Here is a 25,187-nt window from a genome sequence, read left to right as displayed (position 1 = left end):
AACAAAAAAAAAAAAAAAAAACGAAAATGTTGACAAAGCTTAAAATAATGCAGGCATCACACACGTTTCAATAAGAACCGTCTACAACTGCAGAAAAAACTCCAAAAGGTAAAGGAAGCACCAGCATAAATAGACTGAAAGTCACATTGAACACCGACTGCAGTGAGGTAAAAACCATACATCCTGTAGTTTATAATGGACCCTCCAGTATATTTTCTGATGAGAAACTAATTATGAGATTGAGCTCTTATAAAATTAAAAACGTAAAAATATCATGCCAAAAAATTATAAAATGAATTATATTTTATATTTATATCGTTATTATTATATTATGTAACATTTCATATTCTGACTATCCATATCTGACATATTCTAACTTTCACGTATACGTAATTATTAAAAAAATTCGAAATTAATATTTTGACGAATCTTCATGTTTTAGACCTTTCTGAATTCGAAAAACACACTTTCAGAAAATGTCCGTCTGCCTGTGACAAAGATAAGGGAAAAACGCTTTGAGCTAGACAGTTGAGATTTGGTATATGGTCTTTACATCCCATTTGCAGATTTTTATCAAATTTTGAGTAAAATTTGTTCATAAAAGCGCTTTGTGTCCCTGCAACTGTCACTTGCAATTACAAAACTTGGAGAGCTAGACAGATGAAATTCAGTGCAGAGTTTTAACTTCTATCGTGTAGACACCAATCAAATTTTGAACTAAATACAAAACAGGGTTGATTGTCTGTCAGTCTGTATTTGGTGTGAGATTGTGTGATTTTAAATGTAATTTTGTGATACATTTTTGTTTCAATAAATTGTGAAAAATGCTTCTAAAATACAAGTTCTATTTTCGGAAGATGGCCCGACAGATTCAGTAAAAATACTAAATTCATGCCAGGTTAATATTTCGTAACTATTGTACGCCAATGCCATGCAAGTTGTTCTCTGGACTAACACCTTTATGAGAGAGTATGCGAGAAAGTTTAGAGGAGGCCACTCCTGCTGGTTTTCAAACGATGTTGCGCTACATATCTGACAACGGTTGATCTAATGTAAATAATCTCTTAATAATATGGATGAATTGAAAAAATATATATAAGCAAATGGTTCGTAACAATCACATATTTATTATTTTTTTTCATACTAAGCACTGAAATATAAAGCGAAAGAATAAAAACATAAAAAGCAAAATAGTCCTTCTGTTCGGCTGTACGAATTCGGCTGTCAACACGATAACTGTAAAACCAAAAATAACTTGATGGATAAAATTCGGTGCACAAGTTCAACGTATATAGTGCAGACACCTATCAAATTTTGAGTCAAATATAACAAAGATTTGACCACCTGTTAGTCTGTTCTTCCTAAAGCATGTAAAATCGATAACTCAAAAAAAAAAAAAAATGAAATTTAGTATGTGATTTTATGACTACACTCGCAGTTTTATGGTAAATTTTGGTTTTAGTCGGTTGGAAACAGCGCGTTAAAACATATATTCGATATTCGCGCTCCAGTTGCTAAATACCATGAATGAATCACCCCAAAAAATCGCCAAGGAACACTCGATAGATTCAGTAAAAGTACTTAATTCACGTCAAAGGTTAATATTACGTTTATTGTACATCAAACCCACGTGAGGCGTTTTCTGAAATAATATAATTATTAGAGAGTAGGTGATAAAGTTCTGGAGGACTACTTCCGCTGATTTCGTTATGGTATGGAGTATTGTGTTATAGAAGAGGATATATATATATATATTTGTATATATATATATATATAGCAGTATAGGAATAGTATAGGAAAAAGTCGGTTTTCCCTCTCGGTAGCTGATATAAATGAAATATAAAAAGTTCCGCGCTAACGAGGCAGGGAAAGGAGGAATGTACTCCAAAACAGCAAATTACAGTACAGAAATTAATATAAGTAGTGAAATATAAAGACAATGTGATGCCGAAAGCAACAATTATATAATATTGACTAAATAAAAAAATAAAAAAAAGGAAAAGTATAAAGATGAGAAGAGGGTCACTAATAAGAACAGTAGAGAAAAATTAAAAAATAGTGATGAAAATAGCATAAAATAAGTAAGGCAATAAAAATAAGGGAAATAATTAATAACACTATAATGTCGAATAAATGAGAAAAAGAATAAGTCGAGAAAAGGGTCGATAAGAACAGTAGAAAAAAAAAATAGAAATATTGAGCGACAGTAGGGGAAAATATTTTGTGTAAACAGTTTTATTATTCAATTATTTTATATCATTATGTTTCGAATTTATTTATTTTGCAGTCTGCATTGAGAAATGCGATATAACTGGAAAAATTCATAAAGATTTAATTAGTAAACTTAGTGTTAAAAACTTGTTAAAATGACGAGTGAGGAAATAAAATGGGTCTTTTCTTTACATTTGCTACATATTCTATGGTATCTAAAAATAAAAAGCTAAACGTCGAAGAAATGAAAGGGCGGTGTTTCTGAAACATGTGTACCAAATGACATTGTGCTTATTTTCAAACTATGACTGACGTCATTATTTCCAAGTATTTGTTGCGTGCCTCTGCGAGCGTTTCAGGCAATATCTCGAGAATTCTTTTATCGCCTTTTTCAGAACTCTGTTCCACTTCAGAAACAGGTTTACATACTTAATTTAATAATTAAAATTCTGTTCTTAAAATTGTATGCAACAATAAAATCTATTATTTGACTTATAAGCTAAATATAGAAGCAAGGCTTCATTTTGTTTATCGATGGAAAACATGTGTGCGTAAAGTAAACAAATGTTGGCGTGAAATACCCGTCGCCAATGAGCGCCGCGTTCAAGTCGCGTAGATTTTTCGCTCAGCCTGCAATCGTATCGACTTGATTACGATTCGTCACGAGTTTGTGAAGTAAGCAGCTCTGATTTAAGCAGAGGTGTTATCATAGGTGTGTCTATCAGATCTGGCTATTTATTCGGACTTTAGTCTCTGAAAGATATCTGTATATATTTTGAGTGATCAAAAAGGATATCTCTTTTTCGATTTGGGCGTTCAGATTGAAAGGTAATTTTTAAATATATGTTATTATTTTATTTAATTTTCTTTTAATCGACATTGTGTTTGAATATTTATGTTGTTGTACACTTCATTTCATATAGCTCAAATTTTATTTTAGACATTTGTTCCAATGTATTGATTATATGTAAAGTTTTATAGCGATTGGTAATGAGGGAAAATACTACTATGAAAAATTTAAACTAGGTAAACACATATTGAAATAATTTTTTACTTACTTTTCTATTAGTTCAAAGTTTTTGTATATTTTAGAATTGCATGCAGTATTAAACTATTATATTTCAAGAGTTCATCACACATTTTTGAAATGGTTTTTTTTAGGATGTAAAAGACTAATGGCGACATTTTTTTTTGACAGATTACTCTTTTTTTTTTATAAAATTTTTAAGTCAATATCTAATGTACTAAATTTTATTAGAAGCATCTTAATGAAAACGACAGCTTAAATTGTTTCTGGTAAATATGATTAACTCTTTATTTTTTGGGAGAAAATTAAAGTCTTTCACTTCGTCAGTTTTCGTAAATAACCGTTTCCGCATTGAATTTTCAGTTAAAAAAATTTCTTTCATATTTTTACAGAGAGCAGAAAATGTGTGTTGTATCTGAAGTGAATCGAAACATGGTTCAGCAGTAGTACAATTTTTTAAATGCAATTTCGATACTTAAACCTGAAATTGTTTATTTTAAAACAATCTTGTTTGCGGACATTTCTTTATAAAATTATTGCAAAACGTTTTAGTAATGCCAAATTCTAATGTATGTGATAACGTTCCAGGTAGATTAATTTCGTGATTTGCCGTCGACACTCTTTGAGGCTGTTTTCAATGCATTTTAATTTATGAATTTTAGAATATTGCGTAATTATCAAAATATTTTTTTGAATTAGTCAGAAATGGTTAATATTTTGTTCAAAGTATTAAAATAGTAATTAGTATTTATTAAATTATCTTGGGTTTTAATGTCCCATATCGTGTTTTTCATTTGTCGAATCAATGTTTCCGAATGAGTGCGTTAATGCATTTTTTATAAAATGACTCGAGTGTGTCAAATGTGTCAACATGCATTTAGCCATTCTAATATAATCATAAATTTCAAAAAAAATAATAATACTTACACTTTCTTTTAGATGTTTACATTAAAACAAAATAGGCATCGAAACCACACTATCGAGTGTCTTTACTGTCATTGCATGCACCTTTCTTTTGGAGACCTTTGAGATCGAATATCCATTGTTATCTGGAAGCATTGGATATTCAGAAATTATATTTTTCATATTAATTTTCAAGAGTGAGTTGTCAGATTGTTTCTCTATAAATACGTATCGACATTGATATTGCGTAGTTCGAATAGAACAGTTTCGTAACATATAGAACATTTCCATTAAAATTTCAATCTACATTTATATTTGTTGCCACATAGACTTGGGTGATTGTTTGCTCTGGCCAGTTCTAATATAAAAAAAAAAGGTCTGGCATAGTCTGCATTAACTTGCCCAGTTTATTTAAGCTTAAATGTAAATCGAAATCTAGCGCTCAATGACTATTTTTGGAAAGGAGACATCCGATCCCTAGCGATGAATGTTAATAGGCAGAGGGAGTGGTTTTCCGAAAACTTTCTCGCATACTCTCTAATGAAGTGTTCATCCCAGACGATTGAAATAGTGGCAATTACAAAATAGCATACCAAATTTGATATCCTCACGCCATGGATTCTCTGAGTTATCACATACACATGTATCTGAAAGGCAGGCCAACCTCTTGTTGGATTTGCTCAAAATTGGATAGGTGTCAACTCCAAACGTGTTAAATCTGTGCACTGCATTTTATACATCTATTTTTATTTGTTTTGTAGTTATTGTGTTAAATGATATTCCAGCAGTCGGACAGACAGACTTCCTTTGAACGGATTTTGCTCAAAATTAAAAATGCGAATTTGGTGTAAAGATCTTCTATCAAATTTCATTCGTCTAACTCAAAGCGTTTTTAAACTATCTTTGTCGCAGACGGACAGACAAAAATTGTTTTAAAAATGTGTTTTTTGAATTCATAGAGGTCTAAAATGTGGAGAATAGTCAAAATCTCGAGTTCTATTTTTTGACACTTTCTCTATAGTTCGTATACGAGGAAGCATTATTTATTATTGAAGTGGATAAATTGGAATTTTTAGCAGTAAAAGATTCCTTTATAGGCAGAGTTAGAGAGAGATTCAGAATTAGTAAATAACAAACAAAAAGAAATTTAGGAAATGAAGGAACATTTGTAGAAAGCACTAGAGAAAAACAGTTTTCTGGATCAAAATGTTAAGGCGAAATTTCATGACGATTGAAATAAGATAAAGTAAAAATACAGCAAAACACTTTTAAATAAATGTTCTTTACTTTTCATATGTTAATAACATAACGCTGCTGTCTTTCTAATTTCTCGCATACGAAGTATCTAAAGAAGCATTATCATCATTAAAAATTCTGACCTCTAGATTTTGAAGGATTTTTACGTTTCAGACTTGCCCGGATTCTAAAAACACATTTTCGGTCTGTCTGAACACGATAACTCACTTGTTGTCGTAGGTCGATCTAATTGTGTGTGTGGTCTCCATACTAAATTTTTTGAATATCTAGTTTTTTCAACAAACCCATCCATAGGATGCTTTCGTTTTTCTCTCTGTCCAATTGAACACTTTAACTACAAAACGGTAAATGGCTAGAGGGATGAAAATTGATACATCTTTAGCATTTAAATTGTGGATATCCATCAAATTTTGAATCGTACCCGCCAAAGAATTTCCTGTCAGCTTATCTGATTCGAGTGTGAAAAAGCGTTGCTGCTCAAACCAGCGGGAGTGCTCTCACCAAAACTATCTCGCATACTCTCGAATAAAGGCGTTATCCCAGAGAATCCTCTGCATTGGCGTTGGCGGACAATTGGCGTGAATTGGCATTTTTAATGAATCTATAACGTGATTCTTGGAGAGTTTCCTGGCAGTTAATCCCTGATACGTGGTTAATAGAATCTGAAAATCGAATTTGTGGACATATTTTTCCCCAACCGATTGAAACCAAAATTTGACACAGAACTGCACTTGTAGTATCAAAATCACAAAGTCAAATTTGATGCATTTAAATCATTGCGACTTTGAGTTATCGCGTTTACATGTTTCTACAATTATAAACCGACAGAAAGTCGCTTACTTGCTGGTTTGTCACAAAATTTGATAGGTGTCTAGACTATTGTTAATTCTGTGTATCGAATTTTATCCATCTGGCTCTTTCTATTTTGTAGTTATTGTGTTAAATTATATTCAAACAGCCGGACAGACAGACTTCCTCTGAGCGGATTTTGTTCAAACTTTGATAGGAATCTACAAATTTGTTATAAATGCCGTATACCAAATTTCATCCGTCTAGATCAAAGCGGTTTTCAGTCATCTCTGTCGCAGACAGATCGACATTTTCCAAAAATGTGTTTTTAGAACTCGGGGAGGTGTAAAACGAGGAGATTCGTCAAAGTTTCGAATTCGCTTTTTTTTTTTTGTGTGTGTGTTGTTGATTAATATGCTTTCTTTTTACTACGCATTCCAGAAAGTAAAACTGCAACGATTTGGACAAATGCAGCTTGGTTTGCGATCTTTCTGTTAAAATTGTAAATCCGCATCGGATTTTGTTTCCAATGAGTGGAAAAGAGGCGTTCAAAATGCATTCTCGGTTTCCTTCCGCGTGCTATGGAACCCAAAATGTTAATTAATTTTTTAATGGCTGCTCGCATCACGTGGGTGTGATAGTCGGAACAACTGTTAGATTCCGTTCACGAAACGTGTGTGATGATTGTTGACCGGTACCACACTCTGATGATTGATGAACTTAAACGAGTGCGGGTATTGTTATTCACTCCGTTTTTGATTTTGTGTATTATTGCTTTTATCATTGTAAAATGTTTGTAAAATGATCTCACAAAGGAAAAATATTAAATTTGTTTTTAACTGTTGTTAAAATGTGCTGTTACTTTGTTTTATGTGTACGTTCGCTCATGTTGAATTATTTTATGTATTTACAAAAAATATTTTTTAATTCTTCAAAAATATTGGCTGCATCTTGGCGACATTTGAGTTTGTAGACGTGTGGTCATTAATGCATTAAAAAATATGCTTGGATTGGCTAACACTTTTATTAATATACTAGAAAATTTCGAGGCGGATATTTTTGCTGTGGCTTTTTTTGTTCGTATATCTATGGTTTCGCTACTTGTTTATCGAACATCAGCATTTCTTTTTTTTATATATATAAAAAATCCATATTTAGATATATTACAATAACTGTTTTTATGCATACTCTTTACATTACTGATTTTAAATTTGTCATGGGGCCAAAAATTTCATAACTTTTCTGTTCTAAACTTCTTTCGTGTGGGATCTTTCTGAATACCAGCAGTGCTAACCTGAAAGCTTAAATCCTTAATCTGTGTTTACCAGAAGAGTTGGAACTCTTTCATAACCATTCTCTGAACGTGGAAGCGCTGAATATTTTCGTTAGTTAGGTTACATTAATCTGTTTTAAGTTTATCTGAACCCGTATCTCATCTTGCTCTCCATCCTTTCATTTATCTAATCGTGTTTAACTGAAATGCAATGTTAGATAGAAATGTTTCGTTATTTTTTCAAACTTAATCAAAACAACATATTCAAAGGTTGTGTGAATCAAGTATAGTAACAATTTACAAAATTTTCCCCTCGATTTCGATACAGTCTTTCGAATGTATTATGCCGTCCGACAGGATTCATTCAATCTATCACTGTTTTTTTAGGGGATAGAATTTAGAACTATTTAATGAAAATCGTTTTTTGAGATAAAAATATTAGACTATTTTTTAATATCAATAAACTTGTATGTACAACACTTAATGAATTATTTTATACAAGGCTTTGATATATAAGGCGTATGATTTATTTTAATGCATTAATATTCTTAAATTAATTAGAATTACTAAATATTTTTTTAAAACTTTATTTGAACTTCGTAAAAACTTTTTATGTAACTTACAGGTATATCGATTCCGATCGAAAGAAAAAATATCGTAAAAAATTGCGAGAAGATCTTCGAAAATTCCATAACTTATCTGCACTTTTTTCTTAAAAAAATATCCTGCAATTGTTGATGGACGAAGATGGCACAGAAAGTAATGCTGTTTATACATTATCTAATAGCATTTTAATTTTCGTTTATAAGTTAAAAATATTAATAAAAAAATGTGTTAATAAATAATAATCAAATAAATGAAAATTTAAAGAAAATCATTCCGAAATGCACATTTTCCAGTAATAACGTATCTTTGTGCCACATTTATTCGCTTTTAGTCCAACTGTCTGCCCTGTTAAGCGTTACCAGAGACACATACATATAAAGTGAAACACATTCTCGCTTTTATTATTAGTTTTAATACAGTTAAGAAATTTATTTAAAGATGAAAACTTTCATTACATTGTAATACTGGGGGAATCGCGATTTTAACGAGGTTAGTTTAAACGCACTAAATTGATATACTAGTGTTTCACAAAGCTTTATTTTCCCGAATTTCCCGAAGATAAATGCAAGCCCATGCATCTGATTTTCGCAAAATTTAGAGTGGTTACTACTTTTATGTGACTTTTGAATGATGAATTTGCCTAATAAGGTTACTAAAACAAATATCCCAGTTCCTTATATCTACCGAGATAGATGTAAGAGCATCTGCCAACTATCGTAAAAGAGATTTCTTTCGAGATATTACAGTTGATTGATAATTCCTCTTTTCAGAGGAATTGCTATTTGCAAATTCCTTGACGCTCATGCTTAATGAAAACACTCCCACGGGGCTGACCGTTGGACCCAGAACTGTCAAATTTCGTTTAGAATTACTTCTTGTTCGCTAAAACAAGTTTGATTTTTTTTTAAAATTAAAACTAAGAAATTTTATTTTTTTTTCTAAATAATTTAGTATATTACTGTCAAACTATTTTTAAATGAAGACAAGTTTTCAATAATACGTCTTATTTCTGTACATTTTAAATCAAATGTCAATACATTTTTAAAGAATTTTATTTTTAATAATATTTTAACACATTAAGCACCGCTTCAGTCATCGATGATGGGCACTGAATTCGGGCAGCGTGTGTCACAGTCGGAATGGATCGCCTTCATGCGGAGATAACCCAGCAGTTTCATAAAAATGGATCGATGGCAGAATTTCGGTGTTTATTATCAGAAAAAGTTGCTCATAGCTCATATACATCGCCACGGTCGCACGTCCGCCACTTCTTCCCATTTTTGCGAACACAATTTCAGTATTCCTTGACAATCACTGCACGGATTTCGCCACTTTTTATTCTGTGTGAAAACTTGGTACCCAGATAGTCACCAATAGTTGCCTACCTTTCGCCTCTCTCCCTTCGTCCTAAAGTTCCGAGATGCCACAAAATAAAAATGGCAGAATAGAAAAGATTCCAAAGTAAGGAAAATGGTTATTTATTGAAAAAAAAAATATATATAACAAAAGAAAATAGGTGTAAAAAATGTATTTTGTAATCATTTTTATTCTCGCGTGAAATTTCTATTCATAAATACAAAAATGATCATCAGAGACGATAATTCAAATCCTGGAGTCATTTTTCAGCCTGGGACTGAGTCGAAAATTGTAATTTTTCTGGTCGTCATTTTAACTACAGGAGTTTCTCTTGAACCCTGCGCTTATATGTAAGAAGTACTCCGATTTTCCTCCCCTTTCCCTTTGAGAAATATTTTTATTATTTACTTTGGTTGGATTCATTTTTCTGAAGAAGAAAATTTGTAATATCTGATTGTTTCACTCGCTTCCTCATGTGCACGAATGTTGAAATCTTATATATCTGTGTATTTTCGATGACATGACGTCATCATACTCCTTTAATATTTTCAAAATGTGACCGGCAATTCATTTATTAATTTAATTAAATACTGATTCTGTACCCGTAGTGTCACCTCATTCATTTGTTTAAAAGGAAAAAAAAAAAAAAATGTAAATCCCATAGTATTTGAAATGATGTTTTATAACTTAAAGATAAGAAAATCATTGAAATAAAAATTCATACCACATAAACAAAAAGTAATAAGAATGTTTTATGAATGTGTTTTAAATAGTTAAGTAAAAGGTCTGTCTTAAAAGGCTCACCGGTTTCTTTCCTAATTGCCTCTCCCAGTCAATGAATCGAGAAGAACCACCCACTTATTCTTAACCTACTTTTGGAGGCGTTGAGTTTCAGAGCTATTTAAGATACATCCGTGGGACCTTTCAAGAGCACGGAAGAACGGTTCGAGTTCGGTGGTTCATTAAACTGTGGGGAATTTCCTGCAGCGAAGGATTTTCCTCGATGTTTGGTGAATGAGAATTTTTTGTACGTATGTCCTTTTGAACTGCAAAAAAATGCAGTCGGGGAATGAATGAGAGCGAAGGGGTTTCCGTAAGTTTGAAGGTATGAGGAATTTATCCAAAAATGGACAAGCCGAAATTGTACTTTATACTGCTAAAAATAAAGTAACCGTTTTTGTTGTTAAATGAGAACAATAGATAATGAACGACGAATTATTGCGTTTCCAAACCATTCCAGAGACCTTCTTGAGCTGTAAGTTGTCTCGGAGCGAGAAAGAGGACCCCAGAACTACTGCGCAATCTGGCTCTGTCCACGTATTTTGGCAAGCATGGCGGACCCTGCTGAATGGGCAGTGTGGAGCAATTTCGTTCAATTTGACTTCTGCATTCCCACCAATATATCCCTTGTGATTCAGTCGCACTTTCGAATTTGTTTAAGGTATAACTTCATGAAAATCGCCCTAAAATTTAAGAAGTTATGAGTGGTATCGTTTGGATTGAATCCTTTTAACTTGTCATTTTCTTTTCTGCTATTTGATTTTGATTAATATTTAATCTTGTTAAAAATTTATTCTTCTTTAAAATTCTTCTTTTTATCGCTTTAATTTTGAAATATTTCTTAACTCGGTTTACTTTTGAAGTAGATGCAAGAGTTAGGGTTTGTATGAAGTAAATGCACATACCATACCGTATTAGTTGTTAAAAAAACACCTTTTGACAACGGCATATAAGAAAAATAAAAATATGTTTAAAATATTACCCGGATTCTATTCGTTAGGTCGGAGGTCTCTTTTTATTCGAAGTCCATTAAATATTAAAAAGATTGCTTAATGTAAATAAAATATTTAAAAATAAGTTGAATTTTAAGATGGTGTAAAAATAATATTTGTGGAGTGATTTAATCAGAAATGATGGTGGAAGAATTGAAAACCATTCAACCCCTATTTCACATTCTTTAGAGAGTTGTAGAAACTTTTTAATATTGCAACTAATCCTTCTAAGGTACTACGTTCAGTCAGTAGAAAATTTTTTAGTGCAAATAATAGGAATCTCGAGCTTTCTTTTGTCCAAATCAGTCAAAAGTTTGGGTTAATATACTTCTAAAAGTTTTGTTTAAAGATTTTTCATGGATCATTTGTGGCCCTCGAATTCGGCATTCAGATTGAAATAGCCATTATTCTTTCATAGTAGATGCTTTCTCGATAAAAAGCATTTCGGATTGAAATAGCCATTATTCTTTCATAGTAGATGCTTTCTCGATAAAAAGCATTTCAGATTGAAATAGCCATTATTCTTTCATAGTAGATGCTTTCTCGATAAAAAGCATTTCGGATTGAAATAGCCATTATTCTTTCATAGTAGATGCTTTCTCGATAAAAAGCATTTCGGATTGAAATAGCCATTATTCTTTCATAGTAGATGCTTTCTCGATAAAAAGCATTTCGGATTGAAATAGCCATTATTCTTTCATAGTAGATGCTTTCTCGATAAAAAGCATTTCGGATTGAAATAGCCATTATTCTTTCATAGTAGATGCTTTCTCGATAAAAAGCATTTCGGATTGAAATAGCCATTATTCTTTCATAGTAGATGCTTTCTCGATAAAAAGCATTTCAGATTGAAATAGCCATTATTCTTTCATAGTAGATGCTTTCTCGATAAAAAGCATTTCGGATTGAAATAGCCATTATTCTTTCATAGTAGATGCTTTCTCGATAAAAAGCATTTCAGATTGAAATAGCCATTATTCTTTCATAGTAGATGCTTTCTCGATAAAAAGCATTTCAGATTGAAATAGCCATTATTCTTTCATAGTAGATGCTTTCTCGATAAAAAGCATTTCGGATTGAAATAGCCATTATTCTTTCATAGTAGATGCTTTCTCGATAAAAAGCATTTCGGATTGAAATAGCCATTATTCTTTCATAGTAGATGCTTTCTCGATAAAAAGCATTTCAGATTGAAATAGCCATTATTCTTTCATAGTAGATGCTTTCTCGATAAAAAGCATTTCGGATTGAAATAGCCATTATTCTTTCATAGTAGATGCTTTCTCGATAAAAAGCATTTCGGATTGAAATAGCCATTATTCTTTCATAGTAGATGCTTTCTCGATAAAAAGCATTTCAGATTGAAATAGCCATTATTCTTTCATAGTAGATGCTTTCTCGATAAAAAGCATTTCGGATTGAAATAGCCATTATTCTTTCATAGTAGATGCTTTCTCGATAAAAAGCATTTCGGATTGAAATAGCCATTATTCTTTCATAGTAGATGCTTTCTCGATAAAAAGCATTTCAGATTGAAATAGCCATTATTCTTTCATAGTAGATGCTTTCTCGATAAAAAGCATTTCAGATTGAAATAGCCATTATTCTTTCATAGTAGATGCTTTCTCGATAAAAAGCATTTCGGATTGAAATAGCCATTATTCTTTCATAGTAGATGCTTTCTCGATAAAAAGCATTTCGGATTGAAATAGCCATTATTCTTTCATAGTAGATGCTTTCTCGATAAAAAGCATTTCAGATTGAAATAGCCATTATTCTTTCATAGTAGATGCTTTCTCGATAAAAAGCATTTCGGATTGAAATAGCCATTATTCTTTCATAGTAGATGCTTTCTCGATAAAAAGCATTTCGGATTGAAATAGCCATTATTCTTTCATAGTAGATGCTTTCTCGATAAAAAGCATTTCAGATTGAAATAGCCATTATTCTTTCATAGTAGATGCTTTCTCGATAAAAAGCATTTCGGATTGAAATAGCCATTATTCTTTCATAGTAGATGCTTTCTCGATAAAAAGCATTTCGGATTGAAATAGCCATTATTCTTTCATAGTAGATGCTTTCTCGATAAAAAGCATTTCAGATTGAAATAGCCATTATTCTTTCATAGTAGATGCTTTCTCGATAAAAAGCATTTCGGATTGAAATAGCCATTATTCTTTCATAGTAGATGCTTTCTCGATAAAAAGCATTTCGGATTGAAATAGCCATTATTCTTTCATAGTAGATGCTTTCTCGATAAAAAGCATTTCGGATTGAAATAGCCATTATTCTTTCATAGTAGATGCTTTCTCGATAAAAAGCATTTCAGATTGAAATAGCCATTATTCTTTCATAGTAGATGCTTTCTCGATAAAAAGCATTTCGGATTGAAATAGCCATTATTCTTTCATAGTAGATGCTTTCTCGATAAAAAGCATTTCGGATTGAAATAGCCATTATTCTTTCATAGTAGATGCTTTCTCGATAAAAAGCACCGTTTTTCTTTTTAAGAGCTTTTCCGAGTTTAGTTAACTATGACTTCTGTGAACTGAAGTGTGCTCAGTCGCTTTACAACAACCATTTCTTTATTCCAAAGCATAACAATTGTTCGGAGGCTATTCATATGAATCTCGCTTCTTTATAATCTGAAAGTGAAATGCCGTAGGTGAAAGGAATTTTTTATTTGTATCTTTTAAAAATTAATGAACCGTGATCGGAAATGAGGAATGGCGATTTTATTTCTAATCATTTGATGGGAAATAAGGTGGGACGTATAAATGTAGGCAAGAGGCCGTTTTTCGTCTCGCTGCTCTCTACTTGTAAGCTGGTTTTTACGCCAGAAAGCCAGATCATAGGAAAATTCCAGCCGTAAGAACTAAGTGAAATGCAGCTTTTTACCACATGTAACACTCTGACATAATTGAAAACTGTCTTCAGTTTCAGAAAAGTTTTATCTTTCGTATTTACGGTAAAATAAGCTTAATCGATCTGTTTTGTAGCGAATAAATGAAAAATAATATAATGCTGAATGCTAAGCAGTGTCATATCTGCCATGATGTAGAAAAATCTTAAAACACATGAGAGTACGAGTATGTCACCCCAATTATGACATAATCAGAATCTACTTGTCTCGGAAAATATCTGGCATACCTCCCTGTACATCGTTTGCAAGCAGATTGTGCCGGCTCCACGCAAACATTTTTCTGTCTGTTTGAGAAATGTTAAGTCTTGCAAAATGAAGAAGTGAATCGAATTTCAGCTGTATCCTCAGCTTGCTGCATTCAGAATTAAAATAGATATTACTTAACAATGTCTGTTGTAAAAATTTTGTCTGGAAAAGTTTCCTTCCAAGTGTTTACTTTACCCTTCCCTCCTGTTCGCGTATCGAAGTTTTCTTTTAGGGTCAAGCAACTGTGAACCGTGGCATTGACACGAATAAAACCAGAATCGGAAGTTAAAACCTTATTAGGTGCGCTTCATTCTACAATGAATTCCTATAATGAATCATAAAAAGCGAACGGGCGTCTCTCGCACTTGCCTTATTAAGTCTGCACTGCTCTTGTCAGTTGAATTCGACTGATTGAAATACGCATTAACGTGGCATAATCGGATTCATCTAATTAACCTTCTTATGTAGATGAAATTATAAGAATTTATTTGAAACTGATGGTAAAGAAATGAGAATGTTTTTTTTTATGAAATTGATAAACTTTGTAAGTGGGAGTCATTACATGTTAACGCTGTCATTTGGGGTCATGCTCTATTGCCAAGTATATTATTTATTTTGCTGCGTATTCTTTTGTTTTATTGAAATCTGAAGAAGTGCAGAGAAGACAAAGTTGCACATCTTGACTCATTATGATTGATTGCTTTTAACGAATTGTGAAAAATAAACATTTTCAATGATGTACTAAATCGAACGAATCAAAAACGTGTAAAGAAAGACAGCAATTTTTCTCCGTGTCACAGCAACATTGGAATGTTAGATTTAACCCCGGAATGGCAACGTTATCCACGAATTCTTTCGTTGGAAAGATGAAACTGATTTGTTCATCTATTCTAAGATCAGTCCACTTTGAAGTATTGAAGAAGCATTTTTAATTATTTAAAATAGAAACAAAACTTTCATAAATTATTTTTTTACATACAGGTTTATGTACAATAAAAAATATACAGTTCAAAGAATGACATTTTCAGTTATATAATGGTAGGCTATGCGCTAAAAAGATGAATTCAACATTTTAAAAACAAGAGCAAATATTATATATAAATTTAATATCCGTTAGTTTAACTGAACCTTTTACAGATCCGCACATCTTGACGCATTCCAATGAAAATTTGCACAGAAGTCCCTTTTTACTTAGACAAATTAGATGCGTTATTAAAAAGTTTCTAGGCCTCCCAATGGAGAGATGGAGAACTGATAAATAACGGCTCTTACAAAATATATTAAAAAATATCTAAATATTATTAAAGCAAAAGGAAGTTTTTGATTATATTATATAATGTAAAGTAAATATGTTACCTGTTATTTTTCAAGTTTTGCAAATTCTAAAATGGCCGTTTTGTTTCTGTCAGTAGAAATAACATTCACAAATAATAAAGAGAATAATATCGAGTAAAGCTGCCGAACAAAATGTAATTTGAGACATCATGCAAATGAAGTCCCAAGTAATTTAGTAAATAAGTAAAAAAAGGGTCGAATATTAGGGAATAAATGAATGCGCATAAAAAACTCCTATAATGTATAATGTAATAAAATGCCTTTGCTTTTTTGGGGGAAAAGAACTCCTGCACTGAAGCCGGAAGACGAAGATAGGTTTCGTTTGTCTCAAAGTAAAAGGGGAAAAATTTTTATCCCTCACATCATTTCCTCCCCCAGTTTCATTAGAGTTGAAGGTGTGAGGATAGAAGTGTCCCATCTTCTGCCCTCGTATCATTCGGGAAATTGGATTCTAACACAGAGCTGTGCTTAGTTATTTATTATGTTCGTCTTAGTTAAGTGCACGCAGTATCTTCATTTATTTCATGCATAAAACGAACTGCGAATTGTCTGACACTTTTCAGCTCTCTGACTTTAGATACCAACTCCTGGGAAGTGTTGTTATTTCTTCATCTATTTAAGTATATCTATATCAGTATCACTACTATATCAGTATTTTACTAATTAAAATCGCCTCATTTAAATGATTTACATCAATGCAATGATTCATAATACCTGTATAAAACGATATCCGGTCGCTAGGATGGAAAAATATTCGATCAGGATTTATTTTTAATTAGCAATGAATTGCAGGCAAATGAGGTCTTTTAATAATAGATTTCCAAATACATTTTTTTAAAGCACTTTAGTTTATATTCATTTGTTGGATGCTTGTAATAGTGAAAGTTTCTAACAGATTTTTTCCTCACAGCCTGATATGTTAAAAAAAAATAATTTTTTTCCCTCGCTTGTGTTTTTTTTAATTTTCTCTTTTGTAATTATATATATAATATAATATTTCAGAAATTCGCATGTTCGCTACTAGAGAATTTGGAGAAAATTTCGGGCATGTCTAAAAATGTCTCATTAGTTTTTCAGTCGGCGTAGAAAAATGCTTAAAAACTGTTCGTCGAGAACAGAGAGTGAGAGTGTTGAATTTGAAATGTTTCCTTGGTATTCTCTTTTGGGTAACGTATGTAAATGGATTCACATTTTTTTCTCAAGCTGAAAAGAAAATTCAAAATATCTTAATTTCCAATACGTATGTCTTTTTAATATACATTTTTCTTCTCAGATGAGCAGTTTTTTATTTAAACATGGAAGACCGACGTCTCAGCTTCCTGTCCTTTCCTCTCTTTTTCTGGCCTCTTTTGGCTGACTAACCCACAAATGAGTTATAAAATTGCTGCTATATAATGTTTACATATCTTGATAGTTCTCATAATTCGACTGGATTGCTCGGATTTCTTCCTGGATACCAATATCGGTTAACGCATATCGAAAAGAAAAACACAATCCTGAATGTATTTTCCCACCGGTACATATTCCTTCATTAAGATTTCTATGAGTGCGTCTTCAAAAATTTTTCCTGAATCATGAAGTGTGAAAGCTTAAAAATGTATTGCAAAAGCCTTTAAAATAATCTCAAAAGGTTTGCCAGTCATTAGCGAAAGAAAGAAAGAAAAAAAATGACTTATTCCCGGAAGTACGATTTGATTATGAAACGTTTTTCCTCAGTTCCATTACTATGCGTATTTTCTGAGAAGTAACTGCATCCGATTTTAAAGTTTGTGCAATTCAGAGAAAGTTTGCAATTTTGCGATATCTCTGTTCGAAACGAACTTTTAAAAGCTTTTTAGATTAAATAAAAATAATTGATTTCATTAAACATCTGTCGATTTCAATGATTTAAATTCCATTTTTTCCAAGCTGAATTAAAAAAAAAAAAAAAAGATTACACGTTCTTTTAACTTCTAACCGAGCTCTTTATAAATTACATATACATTCTATTGACATAATATTCCAAAATTTATTGAACTAAGGTAATTTGTATGCAAAATGCTTTTACATATTCGGTATATAAAATTTTCTTATGTAGCTTCTTTGGTGATTGCACTGAAAATAATGTTCTTTTGTCTGAAATATATGTTATTGTTTCTAACTCCTTTATTAAATTAAGCATTGAAGTAACGTTATTAAAATAAAACATATGAAATTTTAGAACACTTAAATTTCATGAACATTTTTGCAGACTTTCTGTTCTCTGTCTAGTTGGAAAATTCAATATATTTATCTTCTGAAATTTTTTCTCTATATGTAAAATCATTTATTGAAAAAAAAAGTGTCAATAGTCTGAAGCACTTTTTATTTTTGTTTTCCTTCAGATCGAAATGCATTTTTAAAGGCATTTCGATCACCTCGAAAATAAAATTTAGAAGGAAAAAAATTGAAGAATTCCATTTAACATTACAAGTTTTAAATGATTCAAGCATACCTGTCTGGAATATATTACCTAAAAAAAACTCCGCTAAAATATTTAATTAAAAAAATTACTGACAATACCTAAATTTCTGTGATAGCCATTGGATTTCTGTTAAATAAAATCGTCAGTTATCGGATTAATGAATGTGAAAACATTAAAAGACATTCTTTAAGAGCAAATAAACTTGTAAGAACATTTTTTAAAAAAAACTCTATCGGATGATTTCCATCTTTCATCAGAAATACCTGCACAGTGATTAAATAATTTCTTGCAATATCTCTTCAACTTTTGACATTCCTCCCTCTTGTACCTGCTTCAACTTTATTTGCTCTCGGTCGTTTCAAGGCAGTGCAGAGGTAGTGTTCCGTGTCAAGCCGTGAAAGAGAGTTGTGTGTCATTGTGTGTGTCGTCCTTGAGATGCGGCAGCTGTTCGACAGGGTAATGATGACAATCGCGACTGCTGTGGATCAGTATCTGCTTTCGGAAAGCGAGAGGCAGTGTTTTCCCAGGAGAGGAGATGCTTTCTCATTACTGGGCGTCTCAATTTTAAAATGAGAGCCATCGGAATGAATTAAATTATTTGAGAGGCTCTGAGAAAAGTGAAATTATTCCGACTTCTCTGCAATTGCCAATAATGTAAAGGAATTTTCTTTTCATATCAATTAATTTTTATCTGTTTATATTTTGTTTGAGTGCTTATTGCCGTCCATAACAAACGCATACAGATGCAATCGTTATAACACGCGTTTAAAAACACTTTCCTTTTTCTTTTCTTTCTCTTTCTTTCTTACTTTCCTTTTCACAACCACGTTGACATAGTTACGAGTTTTGCATTGATTAGTCTCCAGCTTCAGGGTCTGAGAATAGCGTGTTCGAAATAGCACTGAAGTAATGTGATCCTAATGCATGTGACTGCAGTCAGTAGCATGCAGTGAATCGTTAGGATCAAATGTTTTCACACTGATACGGTGAAAGTGGAAAAGTTTTTAAAGTGTTTTCCTGGTTGGATGCCTTTAGATATTAGAGAATCAATACTTTTTTTTTTCTTTTTGTTTAAAGGAAGTAATTTTTTTTTCAATTTAAAGGACTTGATATTGCTATTGATTCCCCTCAATTAAATCAACGAATCACTGTATGGAATTTGATTTGGATTTTCTTAAACATATTTGAAACTATGTTGTAGTTAAGCATTTTAAAAGTTTGTCTGGAAGTGCTACTTCCCCATATCAAGGAATGAACAACACTTAATCCATTTCTTCATGAAATAGAAATTTAAATTGTTTTAAATGGAAATATTGTGAATTAACTTTTCAAAAAAAAAAACTGAAATTTTACTAGTAGTTTTTAATTAATTATGATAGCTATAATGCTATACAATCTAAAGATCAAAATAATAGATATCACGATCCCCCCCCCCTCTTGAGTAATCGTTTGATTTGGCATTATTTATATTTCAGAGTAAGGATCAAAAGAAAGGTAAAGATTCTAGTCAGAACTCTCAAGCCAGTGAAGATTCTGCCATGTCAGGTTACCCACCTCAGCCAGCCTACGGTGCGTACGAGCAGCCGCCAGCCGGGTATGGGTACCAACCACAGCAGCCGTACTATCCTCCACCCCCACAACCCGGCTTTCAACCCGGACAGCCGACAGTGTGCCAACCTGCCGGTGGAGGTTACTACCCAGGGCAGCCTATTCAACCGCCTCCTCAAACGATGTAAGTGTGTGCTTTTTCTCTGTATCGGTGCATAATGGTATTATTTTAACTCGCTGCATGGCGCGCTAATTTCACATGGCTTGCCCATATGAATTTCTCATTATGTGTTGAACATTTTAGTGAAATATTAATTACAACAAAGAAGCTACTTTGTATAATCATTCGTAATACAATTATTTTCCTGTGGTCACCGATGACCCCTTGCGCTGAAATGCCACGATATATATATATATATATATATATATATATATATATATATATATATATATATATATATATATATATATATATATAATGTGTGTGTGTGTGTTCCGGTGAACACATGACAATCAATGTGTTAAGTACAGGATGAGTTTTAATTCATCTACAACTTTTCAAATGAAATAGTTTTTATCTCGTTACCAAGAGTGCACACATTTTTTTTTATTAATAAGAGCAAGGAAAAGAAATGAAGTAAATGATGTTTCCTGAGAACTTCCAGAGGTACCACAGAAACTGGCATAGCCAAGTTAAAAAAAAACGAAAAAACTCTTCTTTAAAATCTTAATTAAACCTTTTCTAATAACTTATTCCGGTGCTCCAGAGGGTAAAGGTTGATGATTTGAAGCATACTTCGAATTGTTTATTTTCACTTCATTAATACCGATTTTTAAAAATAAAAATAAAGTATTCGGTTTGGAAGACATTGAAAAAAGGATGAAGCAGCAATTTTGTTTTATGCTTTCTTTCATTGAATGCATTCGTGGTTGCATCTGTTCAGGTTCTGATATGTTATTTCATTTCAAAGTTACAGATCATTCTTTGAGTACTTTTAAATTTTAAATACTCTTGGCTCTCTTTCGAGTTCAAAAAAAAAAAAAATGTTTGTTCTTCTGCACGCATGTAAATAAAGAAATGAAGCAGGCAAAAGGAAACTTTGTTCAGTGTATGAATTTAATCAGACATTTCAAATGAAGTTTGCTTGCTCTTATGTTAGTCGGCAGAAATAATTAAAATGTGATGTTTGCATGTCAAGACACTACTATGTGTGACCTCATTTGTAACCGACACTCACTGTTTAACCCCTTAAACAATGATTTACGTTCTAAAATTTTGGGGCGGAAACGTAAAACAAGGTCACGCTGACTTCGAGCCATTCCATGGTTCGACAAATTGGTTCTAAGTTGTATGCGCACGACTGGATAATAATATGGAATGTAAAAACTGTGTATAAGACACAACTGGTTTAATTTTGTCGGATATTTGATATGTAATTGCAACTTGATGTAATAATTGTGATAGATATTCAAAAGAATTATCAATCTCTAAAATATAACATAAATCAATAACATTTATTTGTAGTTCCGGCCCGATCATCTTACTACGGGCTATTCCCATAGTTCTAAGTTAAGGGGTTAAGGCCTTGTCAGCCATCAGTGACTCACGATGCACTCTTCTTTCACTCATTATTTACTGGCTGCTAGCTAGCAAACAAGATCGGCTATCGGAACTAAAAAAGAAAGGACACCAAAAAGTAGTCTGGTACTTAAGGTTCTGCACTGTACCTGTTATAGACTGAGATGACAAAAGTCATGAGATACCTTCTAATAACTCGTCGGTCCTTCTTTTTTTCCTGGCGAAGTCTACAACTCAACGTGACCGGGACAACACGCCGTTGGAATTCCCCTACAAAAATGATGAGCCGTGCTGCTTCTATAGATATCCATAATTGCGAAAGTGTCGATGTTGTAGGATTTCATGCGCGAGCTGACTTATTATGTTCCATAAAAGTTCCACTGGATTCATGTCGAGCGATCTGGGTTATCCAGAATGTTTTTCAAGCCAACCACGAACAGTTGTGGGCCGGTGACATGGCATATTATTACCCATAGAAATTCCATTCTTGTTTGAGTACACGATATCTATGAATGGCTCAAGTGGTCTCCAAGTAGCTGAATATAACCATTTCTAATCAACGATTGGTTCAATTTGGACCAAAGGACCCATTGCATTCCATGTAAAAACAGCCCATTATGGAGTCACCACCAGCTTGCACAGTGTCTTGTTGACGTCTTGATTCCATGGCTTAGGGTCTGTGCCACACTCGAACCCTGCCATCAACTCTTACCAAATAAAATCGTGAGCCATGATTTCAGTTGGTAAGTCTTTTAACAGCAGTCACTCATTTCCAGTATTCAAGGATCCAACCAATATGGTCACGAGCTCAGAAAAGACGCTGCAGGGGATATCACGCTGTTAATTTTAACGTTCAAAAACCTCTAGTTGGTCGTCTACTGCCACAGTTCATTCATTCCAAATTCCGCCGCACTGTCCTAACGGGCATGTCCGTTGTACGTCCCACATTGATCCATGTGGCTATTACACGCAGTGTTGCTTGTCTGTTAACACTGACAATTCTAAGCACACGTCGCTGGTCTCGATCGTTAAGCACAGACAATCGGCCACTGCGTTGTCCAAGATGAGAGGTTATGCCTGAAATTAGGCATTCTCATCACTCTTAATAATACTGTGGATCTTAGAATATTGAATTCCTGAAATTAAGTCCATACGTCTAGCTCCAACTGAAAGTACATGCCTATCTCGAACAGTTTTGGGATCGAGATTAGAATGAATCATTTTAGATACCTTGGTCTTTTTGTTAAGTTTACTGTTGCTTGCATCGAATGCAATATTTTTATTTCTGAATGTTCTACTTTCTTAATTCTCACACACTAGCCAGTGTATATACAGAAAGCATCCTTCCTACGTGAGAAACAATTGTCATAAATTTGCATGGCACATTTTTTTTCTACTTTAAGAAATGAACTGTTTACCAGAATTGACACGGAGATATTAATCCTCTGCATTACGAACAGTCATGAAATGTATATTTTTATACTTATAGGAATAGGAGAATTTCTGCAAGAGCTTCGGAAGTTAGAAATTCTAGCAAATCAATAGTTTTTAAATTTTTGTAAGTTTTACACAATTGCTTTTATTATAACCATTATCTAACTAGAATTTGAAACGATATTTTCTTCAGAAGGGCGACTCTACAAATAGTTCATTTGCATCATAAGTGACTTTGTGATGATAATATTGTGCAAATAATTAATTTGCATATTATGACTTTGAGTTGATGTTTCTCAAAACATTCAATGATTCAATGTTGATATTTCGTAATCTTTTCGGATGACTTAAAATTTTTAGACACCTCGGCTGCAAGTAGAAGAAAATGAAACACGGTTGCAGGTGTTGCACGCTTCCTAATTCCACGAATATCTGAATTCATCCTATAACTAAATGCAAACATCTCCCAGTTTCACCTTTCCTCTCACCTCGTTTTTGACGAAATGAAAACTCCTCCTGCACAAAGATGTTGAGGATTTCCGAATCTCGAGATGGAACAGTAAGGTCAAAAGTCTACCGCCTTCTCTTGCAAATATCACACGGGAAGCTCGGCGCTTGATTGGAGATAAGACATACGAGATTTAACCATTGTATGACTGTATAATAAACAAAGCTGTTTTGTCATTTTTATCTGAATAATTCTGTTTCAGTTATCAGATTTGTTTATTTTTAATCATCCCTTTATTTTTATTGTTAGTCATTTTAGTTTTTATGTATTCTTTGCCTTCAAAACAGAATTTAGATTTTAAGTAAATAAATTAATTAGGTCACAATTTTTTTAAAGGTGCGAATTCAGAGTCAAGCAAATATTCTTACTTTTTTGGCAAAAAATCATGGTTATATTGATAAATAAAAAGTAAGGATTTATATCATTCTAAACTCTTTTGCGGTCCAATGTCCAGTGGCACTGGACACATTTTGTTGACTTTAGCGAGTAAATGAATTCATTACAATTGCAATTTTTTTCGTGTATTCAAATTGACTGTAAAATAAATTAGGGGACAGCAAAAGAATCGAGCAATGCACTAATTCTAGAATGTTTTTATCTCAATAAAATAATTCAACATTTCTTGTAACACTATTTTAATTCATCACACACGTCCGATTCCGAGTTTTATTCATTTGGAAAAAAATAAATAGAAGATGAAATTCATCCTTGGTCTTTTTTTTTTAAAATCTATTTTTTATTTTTTTTTTATGAGCAGAAAATTTTTTGCTAGCGGTTTAAATCATTGAGTCGACAAACACACCTGATAACATGGTTGCTACGGATGTATTGATTGCTAAGTATTGATAATTTCTGTTCTGATAATTTGAAACATTTTCTGAATATTTCATTGCCAGTAGAGATAATCGATTTCATCCGCAAGTGTAAAACATGTTTAAATCTTTATGGGAAAACGATTTAAAGTTGAAAAATAACTAGGCATAAAAGAAGAAGTTTTTTTGCAGTTGACGAATTCGATATGAATTTAAAGGACTTAATCAATATTTATAATAGCAAGTCTTTTTGTAATGATGTTTTTACTTTAAACAGTTTTGAAAATAGAACTTTTACATCAACAATTAAATAAAAGAGGAAAAAAAAAAATTCCATGGCCGAAGAGGTTTTCGTATTTTATTACATTTCATATAATGCCGAAGATGTTTCTAGCTCGGCATCAAATCGTTCTTTATAATTATTCTGTTTCTGTTGTATTTTTCGTAAAGGTATAGCAAATCAAATAGCGTACGATTTCGTAATTTTTGTTGAATTTATTGAAAACGGGCATATATTAAGAATATTTTCTCATCTTTTCGTGCATGACCTGCTTTTCTTACACTTATAATTGCTTTTAGATTTTAATATATCTGTACTCTTCTCACTTTGTACAAAACTTTTTTGCATGTTATCTCATTTCATTTCCACTCCAAGCCAAAGTCGTGCTCCAGTTGATAACGTAGTGAAATTTTTACAGATTTATTGTTAATTGCGTGAAAGAAATGAAGTTACAAAATGTGGAAATGACCACTCTCCATTTCTTGATACCCTGAGCTTCATCATGAATCCGCTGCAACGGAATCTGGAATTGTCCTCGGACAACGGTATGCGACATTTTGACAGGGAAGGATCATTATTTGTTCTATAAAAAGGATTAGAGAAAGGATTTAGGAAATGATTTTTCCTCTAAGTCCTTGAAGATGAGATCTGCCGTTCTTTTCGGTCGATAATCACGGTTTTCGTTCGTTCGTAACATTCAGCCATCGCTCGTATTGATGGATTTATCCCGGGAGTGTAGATCGAATTTAACACTGCATAAAATCTCGATAAATCGGCATTTGAATCGGAGAATCACTCGGTAAATTGAGGTGTGGTAACAGAGTATAATAATTCATGATAAGGATTCATGTTAATAATTTAGGATGTTTATAGACGGACGTTAAA

At 32.5% G+C, this 25,187-nt stretch overlaps 1 protein-coding gene across 8 annotated transcripts in view; it reads left to right on the top strand.

The window, feature by feature from the left end:
- The first annotated feature begins 2,748 nt into the window (after window positions 1-2,748).
- Window positions 2,749-25,187, top strand: part of LOC129972235 (TM2 domain-containing protein DDB_G0277895-like) — a 57,545-nt gene continuing 35,106 nt past the window's right edge. Inside the window, exons 1-2 of one of the 8 annotated variants that reach the window (XM_056086282.1) lie at window positions 2,749-3,039; window positions 19,617-19,873. In XM_056086282.1, coding sequence (XP_055942257.1) covers window positions 19,680-19,873 — 194 coding nt within the window. In that variant the 5' untranslated portion in view covers window positions 2,749-3,039; window positions 19,617-19,679. Of the gene's footprint in view, window positions 3,040-3,099; window positions 3,238-18,629; window positions 18,796-19,616; window positions 19,874-25,187 lie in introns of those variants that run through there. The other 7 variants (XM_056086289.1, XM_056086287.1, XM_056086288.1 and 4 more) reach the window with 7 other exon arrangements.

Source organism: Argiope bruennichi, chromosome 6, assembly GCF_947563725.1.
Source record: "Argiope bruennichi chromosome 6, qqArgBrue1.1, whole genome shotgun sequence".
Lineage (NCBI taxonomy): Eukaryota > Metazoa > Arthropoda > Arachnida > Araneae > Araneidae > Argiope > Argiope bruennichi.
The sequence above is the reverse complement of the archived record's forward strand: the minus strand, read 5'-3'. Positions and strand labels throughout refer to the sequence as shown.